Source organism: Agelaius tricolor, unplaced genomic scaffold, assembly GCF_023055355.1.
Source record: "Agelaius tricolor isolate 1412-34295 unplaced genomic scaffold, bAgeTri1.0.p SCAF_5, whole genome shotgun sequence".
Lineage (NCBI taxonomy): Eukaryota > Metazoa > Chordata > Aves > Passeriformes > Icteridae > Agelaius > Agelaius tricolor.
The window spans coordinates 39458246-39480476 of NW_027269265.1; the positions used below are offsets into that span (position 1 = coordinate 39458246).

A 22231-nucleotide genomic window follows, 5' to 3' on the forward strand; every position below is an offset into this window, starting at 1 on the left:
TATATACTGCAGTGCCTGGTTATACAGGAAGGGAATGAGGCAAGTGCCTTGGTAGTGCTAAAGAGGAATTTCCCGTTTCCCAGAAGCAAGACACCACAGACTTTATCTTGGAATTTTTAAGCACTCTGAGAAACTGGAGTGGTTTTGTTTGGTGCTTGTTTTGTTTTGTGTTTTTTTCCAAAGATGCTTCAACAGTCAGCAGTGTATTGATGTTGTAACATTTCTTCCTGCTTTCAAAGCAAGTATATCTTATTCCTGTCCTCAGGTGATGTTGTTGGAGACATCTCGGCGCTACAATCCAGAGATTGAGAGCATCACCTTTCTTAAGGACCTGAGCTATAATCGGGATGACTTCGCCAAAGCAGGTGGTGCATTAGACAGGTGTTTCTTCCTCCCTACTGTCTTGTGTTCTTACATATTTTCCTTTTTAATGTGGGCAGCTGGAAGTAGTTTGTGGTGAGAGGTTTAGAACAGGACCAAACCAATAGCCTCACAAACGATTTTTTTTTTTTTTTTTGCTTTTAATGTACCAGCTCATTTTATGTCTTTTTCTATATGTCAGTTTGCTTGGGAAAATCTGGACTCTTAAAGCATAAAAATATTGCCACCTAGGACTGGCAGTTGGTGTGAAATTCCTTGCTTGTAGAAATGTGACATGGTGGTGGATCTGTATCAGATCATACCAATCTAAACCACAGTCTTCTCTCCTTTGCAAGTGTGTCACTTGCTAATCTGGATGGATGCTTAGAGTGCTGACATTACTGTGATTACATTTCAGTTGATACAAAGTTTGTGCACTGAGGATCCCCAGAGACTGCTTTAGACACTTTATCATCCTATTATATGGTAGCCTGTGGTGCTGTGATCTCTGAAGTGTATTTTTCCAGGAGCTATGAGTGTTTGTAATTTCAGATGCAGTAACAAAAAGTGTGTATCTTCAGCATTTCTAAAAACAAGACTTTAGCCTGTGCTTCAGCTGATTTTTTAAAATTTTATTCCTTGACTAGCTATTTAACCATTTATACTTGAGATGGCCTGTATATACAATTTTTCTTTATGACACTTTTCCTGGTAACCTTTTCTTTGGGTTATTGGAAAGGCAAAAAGCAGGAATCCAGAATTATTCCCTCCACTTTGTTCTTCCTTCTCTGATGCATTTGTAATGCAGGAAATTAGAAACTTGGATGCTATTTTGGAGGAAAGGCCTGAAGTTTTCAGTATGATTACATAGCACAAAGGGACCTGATTTGACAGTGGTCTCTATTACAGCTATAAATATCAGTGCATTTCTGTCTGACTGCATTTATCAAATGAGGTGATTGGAAGCCTAGGTCAGACTCTGCCTCAGGTCTCCCAGTTCTTTGAGCTGAAGGAAATGGCATAGTTCAGAGTTCTTGGAACCGCATATTTTCAGCTCATACATGCTTTAGATGAAGCAGAAGAGTGGAATTAAAGCTTTCTTTGAAAGCATGAAGGCTACTGGTGTGAAGGAGGTGATGCTGTGAGAGTGGACAGTATAAATGTTGTGCTTGTGACATTCTGATGTTTTGATGGACTTGTCTGATGGCTGATGTTGTGTTCCTTTAGCATTGCCCAGTAATGTGCTGTGGGGCATTTAAGGCTTTAGGAAAACCCAGAAATAGTTTCATTTTACAGATAGAATCTGAATTCTCAGCCACTGTTGTTGGTGCTCACCAGTAGTGGATGTAAAGTGAGGATTCATTAAAGCATAATGTAAGGTTTTTTTCCCTGCCTGTCTCTCCTTCCCACTCTCTGGTGTATAGCAGTGGATTTCTGGCAGCCTTTTCCGTGAAAGGGAGGGGGAAAGAGGGGAGACAATTGTTACTGCCTCACCTTGTTCTCTTCTGTTTGTTGCAGGTCTGCAGTTTGAGTTCATTAACCCCATCTTTGAGTTCTCAAAGGGAATGAATGAGCTACAGCTTAATGATGCTGAATATGCACTTTTAATTGCCATCAATATTTTCTCTGCAGGTAAAAAGCCAGGAACACCTGAAGAGCTGCAGTAGTGAGTCAGAGGGCAAAGGAAGTAGAGTGAAGGGATGTTACATGCAGAAAAGGAGTAATTGAGCGTGTATAGAGTCTAGTGATAAAGGGAGCATATTGTTCACTATATTCTGAATTGTCTAGTGCCGCTTCCAGAGGAAATTTAATTCCTTACTACTGGAAAAGTGTGCAGAAACACCAGCCAGTACTTATCTTCCTCATTTAGAAATTGGTATTTTACTGCCCCCTTCATGTCCTTGGCACCTCTCTGGTGTGATGCAGGTCCCACAGCATGAGTGACATCTAGTGGGCAAGCAAACATACTCCTGACAAGAGGCAGTATCACTCCCGGCCAGGACTGGGCTTTGCCAGGAAGCCACCTCTACTCTTCTGTCTTGTGACCTGATTAATAACTGTTTTTCTTTGTTCCTGTTTCCTAACTGGCTCAACTATTGGAGAGACTTTCCCATTTGCTTTTGAATAGGTGGCTTCACATATTTTCTGGGACAGGAACATGAGACCAACCAGCACTGTGTAAATGTGTTGGTGAAGTTTTGGGAAGACACCATAGGAGGAAGTGGGGTTAGACAGAGATGTTAAATCCAGTGAAGCTGCCCGTGGCAATCTGCTTATATCTACTCTGCTTACTTGTAACCTGCTTTTTGGCAGACCGACCGAATGTGCAGGACCAGTCCCTGGTGGAGAGGCTGCAGCACACCTATGTGGAAGCACTTCATTCTTACATTTGCATCAACAGACCAAATGTAGGTGCCTGACCAGAACATCTCCAGGGATGATGCAAGCAGATTTTGTATTTATGCAGGCAGAGTTCCTGCAGTATTGTCTCTGACAGGTCTCTTGCTGCCTGTACTGTCAGACTTGTCTCTTCTGGACTCTTTGATAGCACCTGTAAATGCAGGGTTTGTGAGCTGTCACAATCTGCTGTCCTGTATCATTAGGCAGCATGGAAAGTCTGGAGTTTTGGGACATGATGTACTTCTTGTGTTCTTTCATACTGCATCCTCCTGGACAATGCTGGGTCTAGAGGAATTAAGGATTGTGATTACAGTGTAATGTAATCAGTAGTGGTAATTTTTTTTTAAACAAAGTTTTATATGAATTTACTAACAGCTGTCTATTTGGCCCTGCAGGACCGTTTGATGTTTCCACGGATGTTAATGAAGCTGGTCAGTCTTCGGACACTGAGCAGTGTCCACTCTGAACAGGTGTTTGCCCTGCGGCTGCAGGATAAGAAACTCCCGCCCCTGCTCTCAGAAATCTGGGATGTGCATGAGTGACTGCATGCTCCCAGGGCGCTGACGTGCTGACATAATGCCATCTCCCAGCCTTTGCTAACGAGAAGCCAGCCTCCCCTCTCCAAAGCACTGAACCCTGGGCTGGACATGCAGGGAGTGATGAGCCTGGGGTTTCAGTGTTGTCATGAGACTATGCAGGAGGCAGCTGGGCTAGATCAGATGGAGGGGTTGGTTTCGATGTAGTGCCCATACCCCAAAGGAATAACATGAAACATTCGAAAACGGTAGAAATGAAGACCTTTCCCCTGCCCCTCAACTCCTTTTTCTTCAGAGTCTTTCTCTTCTCTTAAGCATATGCTGAGGGTTTGCCCCATTGATCCTCTTCTTGCTGATTATGAAAATGAATTTGCAGGAACTTGCCAAAAGCTCTCTGTTGAGAGTAACCCAGCTCAAAAGGCTTCTGCAGGGTCCCCAGTGTACCTGGATCTGAGGAGCTCAGGGAAGTCAGTGTGGATGTTCTAGGGGTTTCACTGGGTTTCCTATAAATAAAATCTCTTGAATGTGCTGCCCTTTACAATGATTCCAAGAGAAGTAGCTTTTATTTCTTTATTATGAGACTACATCTCTAAAGCTGCCCTTTATTCTGGCCCTCCTTTGGAAAAAGGATTCCTGTAATGTGTAGTGCCCTTTGTCTAACAAGGAGGTCCTCTGGGTAGGGAACATTGTGTATCAAAAAGATGTCAGGCATAAAGTAGTGGATTTTTTTTAATGTAATGCATCACAGTTTTATCTCATGGCGGTTCTCAGCTCAATTTACCTTTGATTTGCTAACAGCTGGACAACTTTAGTTCAAAACAAATCAGGGCATAGATTTTATCTTTAGGGATGAAATAGAAGGAAGATAAGTGGGTAGGCCTCATACCTAGGTAATGTGGGTGTGGTGGAAGAATCTCAAAAACTTCCAAGAATCTGGAGCATGTGGTATGTGTTCCAAGGTGGGTGTGAAGATGTATTGACCAAGGAGAGAGGACGCACTGCATTTAGTGAAATATGTGAGCACTGCATAAGCTGTGGGCTGCACAACTCTCAGATCACAGGCTGCAGGAATATTGGGTGTAATCAGATCCACTTGCATCGTCTTCCTTTTGCCAAAGTCTTTCCAAGGTACTTGCTCAAGGTTTCAGTGGTGATCACGGGATATGGAGATCCTTCCTGTATGAGGAGTGCCAACTCCTTCAGAAGGACACTTGGGTCTTGTATCCTTTCTTCACTTTGGGCATTGTGAGATCCACACTGGATTTATGGCCCAAGTTTTAAGTATCCACATCCATAAGTATTCTAGGATTTACAGCAATATTTTGTCTGGCGGAATAGAAATATACTGTTTTAAACATGTTCCTTATTTTCCAAGAAAAAAGATCTTATGGCTGATCTCAGAGATGTAACCTTAAATATCCTGGTAGCTTGGTCTCATGACTCTTGTCTGTCATAGGGGTCTATGTTTGCTTGCCCGGTGAGCATCCCAAGAGCATAGGTTCACATGGCTCGGGGTTTTTTTGTCTGTCTGTTTTTTGGTTCGTTTGTTGTTTTTTTTGGCTGTGTATCTGAGCGCTATGCCCGTGGTGAGGGTATCGTGTCCATTTTGCACTTGAGGTTGGTCCCCTGCCACTGGCCTTCACTCTGCACCTTTGTAAAGCACTTGTAACAATCTGTAAAATAATCTGTTGTTTTTTATAACTCATTGCAATTGCAAAAATTCTTGTTTAAATCTGTATTTTTAACTAATCTGTTTGAGAAATGTTAATGTTTATATAAAAGAATAAAGCCTAATACAGGATTTTGACATTCTCTGATGTGTTGTCATGAGACTGGAGGAGGGTGGAATAAGTTCTTGCTTTAACAAGCTCAAAGCTGATAAGAAATTATGAGTACATGTGTTGGGGGAGAAACAAGAAGTGTCGAGAAAGAAATAGCAGTGCAACCCCAGGCAGTTTGTTTTGGCCTTCGGTATGAGATTTGTAGCTCAGTATGTGCCTTGCTGTGTGCCAGAGCTGGCAAATAGCTGAAGTGGATTAAGTGTGTATCAGGAAGACCATGCATTATGCATACACTCGTCACCTTGATTTGTACAGCTGCATTCAGAATGTAACCCTTTCATTGTGTGTGCTCCTCTCCATTTCCTGCATTTTGTGGCTCACTGAAATTGAAAGAGGAGTCCAGTGTGCCCTGGCTGTCAAGTGGATTTCAGTGGGGCCTTACCTGACCCTGGTATGCTGCTCATTTCTGATGTCTCCATAGGCGAAACACCAGGAAGAGCTGAACATGTGCATTACCTCAAAGGGAGCGGCAGGATGGGGGAAAGCAGAGAGCTGTCCAGCATTAGCTGCTTCTGAAATGCTTGATGATCCCCTGCCCCAATGGGAAAAGAAAGCAATGGTCAGTTCAGCAAGGTTCCACACCTCAGGCTGTTCTGTTGAAGCCTCTAGAGTATCAAATTCCAATTGGAATCTACTGAACCAGAGGAAGAAGGAATAGCAGTAGGCTTACAGGAGACTGGAGCAGGGTAGGAGATGGGGAGTAATGAGCAGAGCTGAAGACCTCATCACTGCTGGGTGGATTAGAGGGTGGCTGGGCCCTGCTGTCAACAAAAGAGCTGCAGCTTAACTTCCAGCTTTATATTCTTTGGGCTGCATCTCCTTAATTTGAAGAGAAAAACTGCATGGGAATTTGAGGGATTCTCAAGGTGTACAATGTATAACATTGCTGTGGAGGGCAGTGGTGAAAACAGTGATTTCTCTTGCCTCTGTAGTGGTTTAACCCAGACAGCCACCAAGCCCCACACAATCACTCACTCACTCACTCCCCAGCAGCAGGACAGGGGAGAGAATCAGAAGGGTAAAAGCCAGAAAAGTCTTGGGTTGAGATAAAGACAGTTTAATAGGGAGAACAAAAGCCACACACACAAGCAAAGCAAGGACTTCATTCACTGTTTCCTGTGGACAATTCATTAATTCACTGTGAATTCACTAATTCACTGTGGACTTGCAGGTGTTCAGCCATCTCCAGGAGAGTGGGGCCCTATCACATGTAATTGTTATTTGGGAAGACAAACACCACCAACTCCAAACATCCCCCTCTTCCTCCTTCTTCCTCCCTTTATATACTCAGCTACATGGTCTGGAATATCCCTTTGGTCAGTTGGGGTCACCTGTCCTGTGTCTCCTCCCAACCTCCCATTCACCCCCAGTTCCCTCGCCACCGTGGCAGCATGGAAAGCAGAAAAGGCCTTGGGCTGTGTGAGCCCTGCTCAGCAATAACAAAAACATCTCTGCATTATCAACCCTGTACTCCGTACAAATCCAAAACACAGTCACTGTGAAGAAAATTAACTTCTCCAGCCCAAACCAGCAGGATTTTCATTATCATGTAGTCAAATACAATCTTCTTCTTTACATATTCACATTCTCACTTTTTTTGAAAGTGCAAATCAGTACAGAACCTTTTTTTCTTTGTTTTTTAGAAGCTTCGCAGGTTAGCCTGTCGAGTTCAAGTAAGCAGGTGTGGGGGAAGAACCATCTGTGAGGTTGGTGACCCTTTGTACATTTATGTTTACAAAATGCTATCTCGGCCTGAGATTCAATCCTGCTGCTCTAAGTCTCTATGCCTGATCTATCTCATATCAATTTTGCTGATTTGGCTGCTGGAGAAATCTTGGGATGTTTGAATTATAATCCTGGGAAGTGTTCCTGGTTGGCTGTACCCTTATTCAACATCTGTATCTGCTCATGATACATTCAGATCAATGGGGAGGGAGGAAAGTTATTTCTGAAAACCCAAATCCTCTACAGTGGGCAAAGTATAGATAACAAATATCAAAGAGTGTTTCTCCATTTTGCACTCCAGATATATAAAAATTGTGAGTTACTTGTGGGGCTTTTGGTTGCATTTTGGATTTATTTTAGTACTTTTGGTTTTGTTAATAAATGGATTTGTTTGAGCAGCATATTGGTTTTTCGAAGCTTGGAAGGAGTTAAAGCTTTATCTCAAGCTTTTAATAACCAAATAATCTTGTAATCTTATGAAGCTGCTAGCAAATCAGCAAGTACGTAGCTCAACACAGAGGGTGAAAGTACACGGCACTGTGTCTCCTTGCCGCAAGGCAGCGTCTTCTTGTCCGTCTGGAGCTGAGCTTTGCTGCGAGGCTTCAGCTGCTGCTTGCCAGGACGAGGTCTGAAAGCACCAATTCGAGCGGCTGAAGTGTTCCCGGTTTTCTGGACGCCTGCGCAGGACAACTGCGTCTCTCCACGCTTCCTAACACCCCGCCTCCAATCCCGCCTCCATCCCGCCTCCATTTTCCCTCCAATTCCGCCTCCATCCCGCCTTCCCCTCCGCGGCTGCAGCGCCCCCTGCGGGCGTCTGGCGGGGCAGCTCCCCCCGCCCCCGCCGCGAGTGGTTCGCTCCGCCCGCCCCCGCTGCCCCCCTGCTCCGGCTGTGGCGCGCGCCGCCGCCGGCGCTCGATGCGGAACTGGGCGGGCGGCGCAGAGCGGCGGCGGCGGCGCAGGTGAGTGGAGCGACCCGACCGGGCGGGGCCCGGTGCCGGTGCCGCAGGCGGCCGGGTGCGTGCACATGTCACAAGCGGAGCCTGCCGCACCGACCCTACGTGTGGGTCGGGCTGGGGAGCGCGGAACGCGGCCGGCAGCGCTGCCGGCGGTGACCCGCACCCGGACAGCTGGCGGCGGGGCCCCCCCGTTCGCCCCGAGCGCTGCCGCAGCCGCCCGGTCGGGCGCGATGGTGATGCTCGAGAGCGGCGAGCCCTTCCTTCCCCAAGGTCACGGCTGGCGGCGGACAGAGATCGTGTCCCCCCGCTGCAGGAGCGGGGCCGGCCGGGTTCGGCTCCATCGTCCCGGGGCGCCGGTGGCGGGCGGGGCCGCGGTGTCCCGCTGTGGTCGCGGGCTCAGCCGGCCGCTGTCGGCAGCAGCCCCTGCGGGGTCGCTGCGGGTTTCCAGGCGGGACTGGGCCGCTGTGGGAATAGCGGCGTGGCCGGCGGGCAGGGGGCTCTGCCGCCGGCGGGGCTGTGGGCGCGGGGCCGGCGCCCTCGGTCCCGGCCACCCGGAGGCTTTTCCTCGCTCCCTGCCGGGTGGAAGCGGGCAGGGTGCTGAGGGAAGGGAGAAAGCGGCTCAGGGCGGACGGAACCCCTTGGAAAGGGTGAGGCGTGCAGCCGTGTGAAGGGGTTGCTGCGGTAATGTGACTGGAAAGGTGCTTTTACTCCTTGGTTTGTAAACAGCAGATCCTGTTACTCTGCAAGACAGGAGAGTATTTCCTAATAGAATAGGAAATCCACTTTATACTGGGCAATTTCTTGTGAAGTCGACTATAAATCAAAAACATTTTCCTCTCAGAAATGGGTGTCACCACCTTGTTGTGTTGCTCGCTTTTATTGTCAGGTGGAGGAGGGGAAGAAAGCTTGGTCTGTGTCACTGTTTGTGTGGAGTCACGATAAAGAAGTGTTTCAAGAAATGATAAGCTTTGAAGGAAACTGATTTGTTTCCTGTTTTCTTCTCTCTCTTTCCCCCCTGAACTCCTCCATATACCACACTGTTTTCAGTCATATGTAAAATAACATACATTATAAATTTGCAGCCCCATGGAGATGGGGCAGAACTGTGATCTGGCAATATGTTGTGCTCTCCCTAGACAAGCCAGCCATTTTCTCTGTGTCCAGTGTGACTCTGGGTCAGCATTTCTGTTGGTGTGCTCTCAAGTGTCCTTGCTGTGCTCCTTGCACCATTGCTTATCTGCAAAAAGGATGCTACTTGTAGACACAAGCAAGAGGAGGGAAGATTTATTGTGGTGTCTTGAGGGTCACATAATGAAAGTCATCCAAATATAGGTTCTTTGGGAAGTGTTTCTATTTTTGGACTTTATACTGCTTGGACCCAGGCAGCTGTTTTGGATTGGGCACAAGATGCACTTGCTGTGTTCAGCACTAATGAAAAACTGCAATCCTGACACATCCAAGAGAGCACTTCACATCCAACACAGCTAAAATGCAGTTTTTACAGGATCTAATCTGGCCATCCCCTCTCAGCATGTTATGTAACACTGAACTGATAGATCATTCAATCTATAAAATACTATTTTTGCATTACTGTTGTATTGTTAGAAAATGCACACCTTTTGAACACAGTTTAATAGACGCTGTAATTAAATGCACACTCGTTAAGTATCTTACTGTGTGTTTAACAAAATGCAAAATCATTGGCAAGTCTCTAGAATGCTTTTGTTTGGAGAGTAATATAGCCTTGTCCTCACTAAAAGATCTTGTAGCTCCCTGTCCAGTGGTGCTGCAGTTGTATCACAAGTCTGGACTCCTGTGTTCTTACCAAATTAACAGGTTTCAAGCTGTAAGCTTCAGAGTCCTACTGCATTGCTTTCCGGGTTACTGCTTTTAAAACAATTCTAAGTTTACTGGATGGGCAAAAAAGTAAAACAGTATCCTCCCTGAAAGAGTGTTGTCTACACAAAATGCATAAAATGGCCAAGATACAGTTCTAGGATGTGTGTTATGTGCCAAAGCTGTGAAAGATGGTGAACCAAAGGCTGTGTGGAAATTGGCAAAAAAAAAAAAAAAAAAAAAAGGCATCTGGTTTAAAGTTTTCATGGAAAAACATAAATATATACTAGAGGGCAAACCTCTTCTTCAGCCATGGTACCATTCTGTAACTCTTTTGAAAGCAAACAGGGCATGTATGTAATGAGTCACAGAATGTGCTGAGCTGGAAGGGACCCACAAGGATCATTGAATCCAGCTGCTGACCCTTCACAGGACCATCCCCAAGAGCCACATCATGTGCCTGAGAGTATTGAGCCCAACTTCTGTCTGTTTTAGAAGGATTTGGGGATCAGGGGAGTAAAAGTTTTGAGGATTTTAAACAGTAATCCTTGCCTACCTAGCCAAAGTAGCTTTTTAGGTTTTAGAGCATCAGGACTGATGGTTCAGTAGAAATGGTAGAAGCATCAGTGCATTTCAGGCCTTACTAGAACACTTGTTCATATTATCTTCCTGAATTAAATTAGTGTTGGCTTTGATTTTATCTGCCTTGGGCTCAGGGGCATAGAGGCTCATAATTTATAGCTTTTCCCCTCTCAAGCCATATCAAATACTCGGGTTCTGTATAGACAGGATATACTAGGCATACCTCTGTCAAGATGTTCAGTCTGGTCTATTTAATATCTTCTGTGGTGAGTCAGTTGCAAAACCAAATATTTATAAAAACTTTGAGTATTAAATTAGAAAGTCTCAAGTACTGCTAAATTCTAAGAGAATAAATTTCTTCAAAGTTTTTAATTTCCAGCATTCCAGCTAGTAGATTTTCTCTGATACTCCTTTCCAGATACATTTGTTAGAAGAATGGCTTTCTTTTTTTTGGGGGGGGGGAATTGGTAGAGATTTAGTATGTGAGAGGGGATAACAAAGGGTGTAAAAAACTGTGTCTTCCCTGTCATTTCACACTGTCATTTTTTAACTGGATTTGCCATAATACTCACAAGATGTGCCTTGTGAGATACTTTTATGTTAAAACTTAGTACAGAGGTGAATGGTTCACTTACTTTCCATTAGGAAGGAATTGAAGACAGGCAATGCATGGCTTACAACCCAGATGAATTCCTGCAATGTCCTTTGGCCCTGTTGTGCCTGCATTTAAGATATACTGCATTAAATTTCCAGGCAGTTATTTAGTGGGCTGGTAAAAAGTACAGATGCAGCTTCTGATTAGGGATTTGCGGCAATGAGGAAAGGATTTACTAAAAAAGAATGAAAGAGCTTGATATGCAAGATTAATATCATGTCCCCAGTTTAAAGAGCTTTCATCTATCTCAAGCTATGAATTTTTGTGAAGTGAAAGCATTGTCAGTGACCTAATAAGAAACAAAGTGAAATAAAAATGAACATCATGAGGCATCACTTAGAAAGGAAGGTATTTTAGTGGGATAATCTGTTAATCTGTGGAATAATTGTGATATTTCTTTTGAAGACAGAATGCTTTACTGCTTTTCTTTCTCTACCTTGAGAGCTATGAAAAACTTCCATCGATCTACTGCTCACTCTCTGTGGCTGAGCCTGTATAATTCGGCTGGTCTTTGCTCTGTTGTTTGAGCTGGAAAATAATTCTAGAGCAGCTAGATTCTCTGTCACTGGATCTCCTTAAACCTGTCATAGCAACATGGAAATTACTGTTGATTATTGACAAACATGCTCCTGATTTCTGTCTTGGAACTAGAATAATCAGCTGAAACCCCAAACCAAGCAAACTGAAGAGCTGACCCATGTACTGCCAGGAGCTCTGAAGTATCTTTACACTGGGGAATTCCTAGATGGGGAGGTTGTCCCTGTTGGTGCCCAGAAACCACTAAATTGTGAGAGGTTGTGTTCACTTTAGACCACTGCTACTAGCAGGACCCTTGCAGGGATTTAGAAATAAGAAGTGCTGCTTGCATATGCCTAAATTACCTAAGCTGAGGCAGTTCTCATGCTGTTATCCCAGACAATGCAGTTAAATGAGAGCCTTGTGCTTCTGGGTTGCTATGAGGAGAAATAATGCATCAGAGTAGCAGCACGGAACGAGGTTTTATGGTTTTCTGTTCCTTCTACTGCCTTCATTATTTCAAAGCAGCAGCATTCCTCGAAACAGAGCTGGTCATCATGTTGCCTTTGATGTATCCGGTAATATTTGACAGATAGCGCCTTTTTGTTTTATTTGTGACTAATCTCTAAAAGTTGTGACAATCAGGGAATTAACTTTGCTTCTTTGTGCAAGGGACAAAGATACGTTACTGTCAAATTTGTTATCTGATGACCTTCAGGAACTGTGTGTTATCTTTTGAGCAGAGCAGCCTTTTATTTCATATCCTGTTACTTTGTCACATCTCCAAGATCAGTGTCATGGTTGTGTCCTGCTTCCCATTATATTCTGACTGAATTTGCCAATGTCAGTGTAAAACTTTTGATCGCCTTCTTGCCTGTAGCTTTGACACCAGCTTTCCTGGGTCTCTTCCTGTCTGGGTATCTTCTCCTTGCTCTGGAAAGACCTTGGTGACAGGAGATGAGGAGTTGTGCCTCTGCCTGTTTCCCTGTCATCAGCTAGCAGGAGGAGAGGAGTGCTTTTTGTGATACAGATCATTAAGAATCAAAACCAGTACCCACCGAAATTTGCTGCAGCCACGAATGCTGATCAGCTCTGCTGCTGTGTCTGTTTCCTCTTGATCAGCAGTTAAACTGCTCTGCTGGAGCCATGAGCTGGGCACGCTGCTTCTGTCCTCCAGGCCACCTGGTTTCTCCCTTCTCTCTTATTAAGTAGTCTTAAGGCATGCCCAGCAGGGTGGTGTTTGCCCTCCCTCCTTTGCTGTGGTGACTGCCACTGCCAGTGTCTGGAAGGACCTCTGGGGAGCCCTTGCTATGTTGTTTGCTGGCTCCAACAGCCCCTTGAGGTGGTTCCTGTCCCTTCTTCACTCTGAGCTTGCTTCCCCCAGTGTTTACGTGTGGGTGAGTCTGCCAAACGCACGCTTCTCACACCCCAGAGCTCTTGTAGAGAGAAAATGGGCTTGTCTCTTTTATTTCTTTTCAGTTTTGACCAGCTGGTACTATGATTTATCACCAAAATTAATAGTAGGATCGGTTTGAGAGTAGGAATTTCTGGTCTCCCACAGTGTTGATGAAGAGTAGGGGAAGGTGTGTAGAGGGAAGGAATAACAAGCAGGTGGCACACCTGGCGAGACAGGCTGAGTGCTTCTAATACACAAGGCAAAACAAATGTGGGGCTCTGGGTTCTGAGGTGCTAACAACAGCCAAATGACTGGATTATTTAAAGTACTTTATTTTCTGGTTCACATTATCCTGAACAATGTTTCAGTGTTTCCACACTGCTTGTGATCATTCCCCCTCCTCTGTATTACAAATGGCTGTAATTTATTGTTGGGATCCCATTTGTCTGTATGACCGATTTCCAGGAAAGAGTTGAATGTGCCTGTATCTGTATCTGGTGGTGGTGATGCCTTGAGTGATGTCTCCTGGCCCAGAGCTGCTCACTGTGGCTGGGGGAGGTGCCGTGGCAAGGGAAAGCACTGAATAATTTAGCAGTTGCAGCTGCATCCAGCAGTTCTCTCAAATGTCACATGCTTTGTTGTTTTCTTGTTAATTTTTTTTATGGCTATACATTTATACTATTTGGTTTTTGGAAAAAACCCTCTGGTGCCTTATGGGAACTGTGGCCTACTGCTCAAATTCCCAGCAGAGGGCTGGGAATGGAAGCATCTTGTGGGGGCTGGGGTCTGGGCTGCCCCAGAAGCAGCACCAGCGTTTCTCAGCTCAAAGCTCACACCAAAAGCACTTCTGGTTTGGAAAAGAATGTAATGCTGTAGTGGTTGCAGGTGATGTGAGGCTAATTGGGCTTGGGGCATTGTGTGGGCATTGGTTTGCCCTTCCTTCCTCCCACTCCTTCTCCTTGCAAAATATTTAAGTGCAGATTTGAGGATCAGTGAAAAGCTGATGGCGTATAGAAAATGAGAAGGTTCTTGTATTTTGTGATGGTGACGTTTCACAAGGAGGGGCAAAAAAGGACAGACTTCAAAAGAGTTGGCCTTGTGTTGCTGTTCTCTCATGCAAATCTCCGGAGATGATTTTTGAATAAGCGGTGAATTTAAATTCAGACAGTGTAGAGCAGGAGAACTGGCCAGATTGAGAGAGGGTTTTTATGCTGGAATTTGTCCTATGATTCTATAGCGAGTGGTGCCCTGCACAATGATCCTGCCCAGGAAGGATCATGAGAGAGATTTTTAATACAGTAAAGGAGGGGAGGAGAATAAGGTCTTTAACCCAAATTGAAGCGTGTGAAATGTCCTGTGGCTGAGGCTAAAATCTGTCATCTCCTTCCTGTTAGGAAGTAGAGTGCTATAAAAGTGTGTGCTTTTCCTGCATTAGGTTACTGTTGATGGTTTTCCCCAGGAGTGTAGTGGAATAAAATGGATAGCAGTATTTGCATACCGTTCTCCCTCACATGCTTATCTCTTGGTCATGATTTTTCTTCATGGCTTTCAGGTACTACCGGTGGGTGCAGCTGTGGCTCTGTGGGGCAGGTGCTGCTGGAACCTCTCCTTTGCCTTTGCTGCTACCTGCAAGTTCCTGTTAGGATTGTGTGTTTGTGTTAGCACACTCTGCATGTTCTTTCTGTGCCTGCACTGCGTGTTTGGGGAAGCATCCTGTGGGTGCCTGGGTAAGCGGATTTTGTCAGCTGTGGTTGGTAACTCAGCTTTCCGTGGGCAAGAACGCCTCCTGATATTTGTAGTACTCGTGGCTATGGCAAACTCACGGACTGCGGGGTGTTTAGCATGGTGCAGATACTGTGCTATCTTCTGGCCTGGGGCCTGCAGGTGCCAGGAGGGCTCTGTTTCAGCACTGACTCCAGGCAGTTCTTGTGTCTGGGTGAAGCTTGCTGGTAGTGTGGGCAGTGCTGGGAGCTTTGGTGGTGGAGCAGAGGGGGTGGAGCGCTGCAGCTGCTCTATAAATATACCCGACAGGCTGAAATCTAGGGACTAAAAGATTGTGTTGCTATGGTGATTGATCTGAATCAGATTACCTGTGGGGCTGTTCTCACAGCATGTGCATGTGTGGTGACTGCATGATCTTGCATGTACAGCAGGCTGCATTAGCCAAGCTTTTGGCTGAAGCAGGGAGGAGAGAGGAAGCAACACTGAAGGGCTGACATATGGCAAGGACGGGAAAATCTGTCACTATAGCAACCAGGAACCTGAATCAGTCCAGCTTCACTCCGTGATACTGCAGAAAGGTTCCCATCTGTGTGCCATGATACTTCTGTTTGTGGAGCAATTCTGGTCATTTTCAGTTTATCTGTCAGCACTCCTGCCCATGCTACTTCCATTTTGCCCTTGACAACTAATGTGGAAGCTAAAGAAGCTTGACTGTGTCAGTTCTGTTTTCAGAAGGCAAAGAGATAATATTACTTAGTAGGAAAGGAAGAAATCTTTTATTTATTATAATTATTGAGAAGGCCTTCAAAATAAGTCTTCTTGTATTGCCAAAACCTGTTTTCCCCATTCATTCTTTAATTTTCTTTTATCTGGTTTGTTCTGTCCTTTCCCTGAAGATTTATTGGTAGATGAAAAGTGGAAATAGTTGGGGTGTATCTTCTGTTTTACCTGTAAGCAACTCTTAATGATTGAAGTGATGCATGTGCTCCAGGGCAGATGCTTTTAGAATTTGCCTGCAGTCCTGTTCTCTACTTCTTATGCTCTGTGATTTCTTATGCTTGGAGCTATCCCCATAGCATTTTGCAGAATCACACCTATGTTATAGGTTAGCCATACTAGATAAATATGTCACTGTCTGTTTAGGTATGCTTGCAATTCTTTGAAAATGCTCTTTTTTTTTTTCTTTTTTCTTTTTTTTTTCCTCCAGAGTGCAAATATCTTCTTAGGAGTCACAGTTTTGGCATGCACTGCTGCCTTGCCAAGGTGCATGGTAACACACAAAGCAGCTGCACCAGTATAGCAAGTCCATCCAGTCAGATTTTAGAAGTTGTTCATGTTCTGTCAGATTCTGGAGAATGGGAAGTGTTCTCATCTCTGCTGTTGTCTGTTTCTTGTGTTAGCAGAAACACTGTAGTGTCTGGATAATAGCAATAATGAGGTTCTTAGAATGTTGCATATTTTAAAGTATCAAACTATTTGCAGTGTTTTATATAGTTAAGCCGAGGAAGTGAAAAATGGCTCATGTGAAAAGAATACTGCCTATCTGCTTCTTTAAAAGCTTAGTACAAGGAAAAATAGCATGTGGTATACCAGAGATAATGTCTGGCATCATTTGAAACACACTTGGAAGAAGAAGTAACCAAAATTTCAGTGGTACAGATTCCATAAAGATTATTAAAATGTCTAAAAGCTACGATGAACAGTTCATGCTGGGCTTCAAACCATGCTGTTTCCACTTCAGCAGTGAGTGGAGTTCCTGCCCACACAGGTGAGGTTGGCTGGTCCTGAGGTACTCACACCTATTTCTCATAGCTTAGCAGATAGGTCAAGGTGTGTGATGTGAGAAAAAGAAACATAAATCAGTCTAAAGGTGGGCATTGAAACTCCTGGCCCTATCTGTGTTTGTTTCAGTGCTCAGTTTAGTTCAATTGGTGAGCCTTGAGTTCACAGAAAACAATGCACTAAGGTCAGGCATAGTGGCTATTAGAGCTGAACTCAGTACAGACCGTCTTGGCTGAGAGTAAATAGAAATTCAGGATGTTCCAAGGAAACTAAAAATTTAGTTCTTTTTGGGCGTGACTAGAAATCTGGTTTTTCACAAAGTGAAATTTCAGTGAACCGTAATTTATGTGGCTTCTGTCCTATAATTTGTTCTGTCTCCTTCACAATTTCCTCTTTTTTCTCTTACAAATTAATGTCCCATGTATGCTCATTATTCAGTCAGTGTGCAAATTGAATTGTATGATGGTGATTTATATTCTAAAGGTATCCATGCACTGGTGAACTGCGCAGTATGATCCTTTTACCAGGTAAAAACTGGAGGTAATGAAAGGAGAAGCCTTTCTGGTCCCACCTTAAAGCATGGAAGAATTGTAAGGAAAGCAGGGCTTAGCATGTTCCTGTTAGAAATTAATCTGTTGTCTTCATACCATTTTTGCAAGCAATGATGTAAATACCTGCCAGGCATCGTGCAGGTCAGTGTAAGCCTGGCCCATCAAAGCTGGGAGCCTCTGTGTGAGGAAAACAACTGCAGCTGAGTGTCTGAGTGTGGGGAGTTGTCCTTGGCTGGATGCCACTTATCCACCAAGCCACTCTATCGCACCCCTCCTCAGCAGAACAGGAGGAAGAAAATAAGATGGAAAAAACCTCGTGGGCAAAAGTAAAGGCAGTTTAATAAAGCAAAGATTACATTCATAGAAGCAAAGAAGCCCAAGAAATTTTATTATCCACTTCCCAGAAGCAAGTGCTGTCCAGCCATTTCCTGGGAAGCAGAGCTTCAGTAGGCTTAGTGGTTGCTCCAGAATATAAATGTTTTAAATAATGGATTCTCTGCCCTTCTCCTCTCTCTTAGGTTTTTCCTGAGCAGATGTGATATGGGATATCCTTCTGGTCAGTTGGGGTCAGCAGTCCTGGCTATGTCCCCTCCCAAGACTTTGCATACTCCCCAGCACTGCTGGGGGTAAGATATTGGAGAGGCAGCCTTGATGCTGTGCCAGCACTGCTCAGCCATAGCCAAAACACAGATGTGTTGTTAGCATCTTTCCAGTTACCAGTACACAGCGTATCACTGGGAGGGCTGCTGAGGGGAAAATGACCTCCATCTCAGCCAGACCCCATACAGTGACACTAGTTAACACTTTGTTGTATCAAAGTTATTCTTAGACTGAATTGCTTTGTTCCTCTAGATTTGTGTCTCTAATGAGAAGACTCCTAACAAACATTGAGGGCTCCAAGGGATAGATGAAATAGGATAACTGCACAACTCATTAGTCCCAACTCAACTTGGGACTAATACAGGGCATGGCTCTGACACAGCCAGGGCATGGCTCTGACACAGTTTAGATGACTCTAAATTGGTAGAAAGTCTGCTGTGGTTCTTTCATGCTGCCCTATCCATTGTGTGCTGTGGTGCTTTTCATGAGTGTGTGTGTTTGTTTATATAGGCTTTTATTTCTGGGAGGACTTTAAATTGCAGAATACCATGCAGATTTTCCTCTAAGAAGTTGTGCTGCAACCTAAAATGTGGGTGTTTGGGGAATTTTTAAATGCAGAGTAATGCCAATAATAGAAGTGTTTGTTTTTTTGAACACTTTTTTCATGTCATGGTTACTGGTAAGCCGTGGTTTTGTGCTGGTTCTTGCTTTTTGTCTTTGTGCCTAGGCTACAGTGCCAGCTTTTACTCCTGAGTATTGCTGACAGCTGCTACAGTGGGTGGGTAGTGTTAGTTCTCACCAACCCGTTCACCATCCATATAAGTGCTTATTTCAATTTTGGTGTTGTCTGAGACATGATCTGTTGGTGCAGTATTTTTCTGTGGTGGGCCTTCCCTTCTTTATTTTTCTTCTTTTCTAGAGATGAAATAATAGGAAGTCTCTTCTCAAGTGCTGCTTGAGGATTCAGCCTTCCAAAGGCTGCTTCCAATATGTTTGCAAAGAGAAAAGACACTGCACAAGACCTTTTCAGAGAAAGCAATGTAAAGTTAAAGCAGTTTGAGAGAGAGAAGAGGTTTTGACATATCAACCATCTTAGAGTCAAGATAATTTCTTGGTTCACGTCCAAATTCCAACATAAAAGAGGAAAAAATGAAGTATATCTTGGTTGTTTGATCTATTTCTGTCCTAATGTACTTAGTCTCTAAAATCTAGGAGGATGATTGGAAGGATGATAGGAAATCTCTCTGTATTGCCTGTAGAGGTGCTGTCTGTGGTTCTGTGATCACCTGTGTTCAGTCAAGTCTTCCAGATTCCCTTAACTGTTTTCTCCTACCTTTTCTTTGTGCCTGCACAAGCATTTGTGGGGTCACTTGGTGAACGAAGTAAAAAAAAAACCTTTGTAAAAACAAAAACAGGGAGGGAGAAGAAGGGAGGCTGTTAGGTTTAGTCTGTATCAGTTCCACAGTCTGTTTTGCCCTGTAGCTGCACAAACTCTTCTGCCAGCACAGGGAACGGAACGATACTGGCCTGAAAGAAAGCTTTTGCCAGATAGGGAGGGGGAGGCAGGACTGGGATGCCTGTTTGTGTTGCCTTATACAGATCATCATCTGTGGTGTCTGGTTCCAAGCAGGAGTAGGAAGACGAGTTCCAACAGATGCTGGCGCAATACTCTTCTAAGTGGTGTCATCAGCCATTGCTAGATCTCTGAAGAAGCCAGAGATTGAATAGAGGAAGGCAAAAAACCTACACTTGGTTCTAATTCTTCTACCTCTTGCTCCGATCCAGCAATAAATCATCTTCCCAAAAAAGCCTTTGTCCTCTTATGTCTGACTGTAACTGTTGTGTTGTTAAGTATAGTAAATCAATAAAGGTGGCTCTGGAAGCCCTGGCACATCTGCATCAGTCTGGTCTCCCTGGTACTTGTGTTTAAATAGAAAGCAGAAATCGGAAAGTGCTCAGATCTTTTTTTTAAAAAAATGGACAGAAACTTCAGTGTTTGATGTCAGTGGGTTGTAGCTTCAACCATTCCAGGGATATTGTAAGCCCTGCATATATTCCTTGTACTTGTCTGCTCAGATATTCTTGAAATTTCATGATTTCTAAGACCTTCATAATGCATACCTTGCTAACTTCTTTGCAGAGCTGTGGGACCCATGTGTAGGGAATTGCAGTCATAAGACAAATGCAGTGTATTTTCTCCACCTTCACTGAGGGGTTGGGTAGCCTCTGTTTTTGAGGAAAAACATCTTTGGTTACCACTAAGTAGCAGAATTTCCTTGAAGTCATACTTCTAGGTATGCCCCTGTCTGTGACTGAGCAGTTTGTTCTTTAAAGAGTTCTGGGGAAAGCCATTTGGAAAGAAAACAGATAAAGTAGTTCTTCAAAATGGAGACAAAAAGGACCACTTGATATCCCAACTTCATCTTGTTCCTCTTAAGTTTTTCTGTGCCAAGATATTTGCAGAATATCAAGGATCAAGAGCTTTTCCAGGACAGATTCTACAATGTTTTCAATAATGTCATTAAAATCTAGAAACAGAAACTTTGCTTCCTGTGTCTGTATTTTCTCTGTTGTTCAGAGAAGATAATTTACAACAATATTGCTGCTCAGAGAAGATAATTCATACTGCTGTTACTTAGGACTTTACAGTAGCTGTAGTTGAAGATGTACTAAAAACATGCCACAGTTTCACAAAGTGTGGGATTTTTTATGTGTGAGGCTTTAAGTTTCTTTCAGTTTATTACTCCTTTAATAGTACCTACTGACTAGTATGATTTTCCTTTTTTATAAATTGCATATGTGCTTTTTTGTTCTTACTGTTGTAATGTTTTTGTGTTCTTACTGCTGTTTGCAGGGCTAATGAATAAAATTTCCCTGCTGTGTATGTGATATGTTTACATCCTGCCTTAGGATGTAAACATGAACTGAAATGGAAACCTTATTCTGAATATGTCCCCGAAAGCAATTAATTAAGTTTTTAATGTAAAATAACTCTTATTAAAAAATCCATTGGAATACTTAGAGACTTCTAGAATACTCTGAGTATCTCTGATTTTTTAAGTTTCTGAGACCTTTCAATTTCAGGAAGTTTCTGTTTTCAGGTTGGTTTCAAACACTGTAGGGAACACTGTAGTGTGAAACTGTATTCCTTTTTAAAACTTTTTTTTCTCCCTGTTCTTTCCTGAATTCTGTGAACTAGGAATGGTGGGATTGGAAAGAATTATTTTCTGGATATCTATTAAGCATAATTATTGACAAGTAGTAATGCTGCAGTATAATCTCAATTTTACCAAGAAGATCTTTCGATCATAAAGTACTCAGAGAAATTTGCTGCAGGAGGCATGGATATCAGGAGTAAGGAGTGAAGTTAAACAAGATAAATGGAACTGAATGAAGTAAGTGAAAAATTCAGTGTGCTTTACAAGATGCACTTTTGCTATTGTAAACGGAAGTTCTGTAGAACTGCAGTTCTGTATCTGCACAGAAAAGGTGTTAGAGATCATAGTCTTTGGGAATTGTGGAGATCATTCCTGCTGACAGCCATTTGCAGGTTTGGGAAGGTGGGATGCATTTTATCAAATTGGATTTCTGGTGTTACCCCTTTGTTAGTTGTTCTGTTTATCCCACAGCTAAAGTTCAGGTTGTGGTTTTTTTTCCTTCAGTCTTGCCAGTTGAAGCTCCCTTCCCAAGCACTCTCAAGATCTTATGGATTTGCCTAAGCAATGCACAAACCATGTGATGAGTAGTTCCTTGGCAGTGGTAGGCAGCTTTGTTGGTCTGTGTTCTCCCTTAGAACAGAATTGTAGCATCATTTACCTTGGAAAAGACCTCTAAGATGATTGACTCCGACCATTAATTCTTGAGATACTCTTGTACTTTTTTTGTGTGTTTTTCATCTCTCTGCTTTTGTGGGCATATGGCTGTGTTTTTGTACTCATGAAGACAGAGATTGTGGATGACCATGACTGCACTCCACGAACGTGGAGGCTTTTTGGGAATATAATTAAGGTCATTAAGTTGCTTGTATGTATTTGGTATTCCTGGTTGTGCTTTTGACACTCTTGCTTTTCTTGCTTATAGATTGGACTTGGCAGACTGTTCCAAGCAGATTCTGTTCCCCAAGGCAGCGATCACGGCTGATGGGATAGCTGACCACTGGATCAATGAACAGGAATTCCTTGAGATGACATAGGGAGGGGCATCGAGCACAATGGTGCAGAAAAAGAAAATCTGCTCTCGGCTACTTGACTATCTTGTGATCATTGGAGCCAGGTAATGTGAAACAATCTCAGCAGAGCTTTTGCTTGGGCAGTAGAGTGAGGATAAATAGCCTTGTATCCACTGATGAAATCTTCCTGATGCTCAGGAAGTGCTGTCTGAAATGTGTGCAGAATGCTCCCCTAAGGGGAGCACCTGCTTGAGCCAGGGCACTTCTTGAAAGATACTAGTGTAGTCAGAATTTTTTGACTTGTGGTCTTTAGACTTCTTTTCAAGGGTCTGCAGAGAGTGACTAAGAAAAGCTAATTTAACTATCACTCTCTGGTTTTCTTTGTGTCTGAACTTTGCTTCTACTGGCAGCAGGACAGAGGGATTCACAAATTGAAAACACTGAAAGCTAAAGACAAGTAAAATACAAGTTTTCTACTACTTTTATTACTAGTAATGTGCTAGCAGTAGAATAATACTACTTTTCTAGCTTTTGAAATGTAGTCTATAAACTCAGTTAAAAAAAATCTGAAACTTGCTTTACTTGGCTGTTTTTCCCTCTAATAC

General features: G+C 43.6%; 2 protein-coding genes across 33 annotated transcripts in view; both read left to right on the forward strand.

Annotated features, from left to right (window-relative positions):
• Positions 1-5108, forward strand: part of NR1H3 (nuclear receptor subfamily 1 group H member 3) — a 30760-nt gene extending 25652 nt beyond the window's left edge. For all 9 annotated transcript variants that reach the window (XM_071427486.1, XM_071427482.1, XM_071427487.1 and 6 more), the window contains 4 exons: positions 266-365; positions 1879-1992; positions 2674-2768; positions 3156-5108. In XM_071427486.1, coding sequence (XP_071283587.1) covers positions 266-365; positions 1879-1992; positions 2674-2768; positions 3156-3302 — 456 coding nt within the window. In that variant the 3' untranslated portion in view covers positions 3303-5108. The remainder of the gene's footprint in view (positions 1-265; positions 366-1878; positions 1993-2673; positions 2769-3155) is intronic.
• Positions 5109-7673: 2565 nt separating this feature from the next.
• The window catches only part of MADD (MAP kinase activating death domain), a 68772-nt gene continuing 54214 nt past the window's right edge, over positions 7674-22231 (forward strand). For 23 of the 24 annotated variants that reach the window (XM_071427492.1, XM_071427503.1, XM_071427495.1 and 20 more), the window contains exons 1-2: positions 7674-7821; positions 21539-21730. In XM_071427492.1, coding sequence (XP_071283593.1) covers positions 21669-21730 — 62 coding nt within the window. In that variant the 5' untranslated portion in view covers positions 7674-7821; positions 21539-21668. Of the gene's footprint in view, positions 7822-20705; positions 20854-21538; positions 21731-22231 lie in introns of those variants that run through there. The other variant, XM_071427491.1, reaches the window with a different exon arrangement.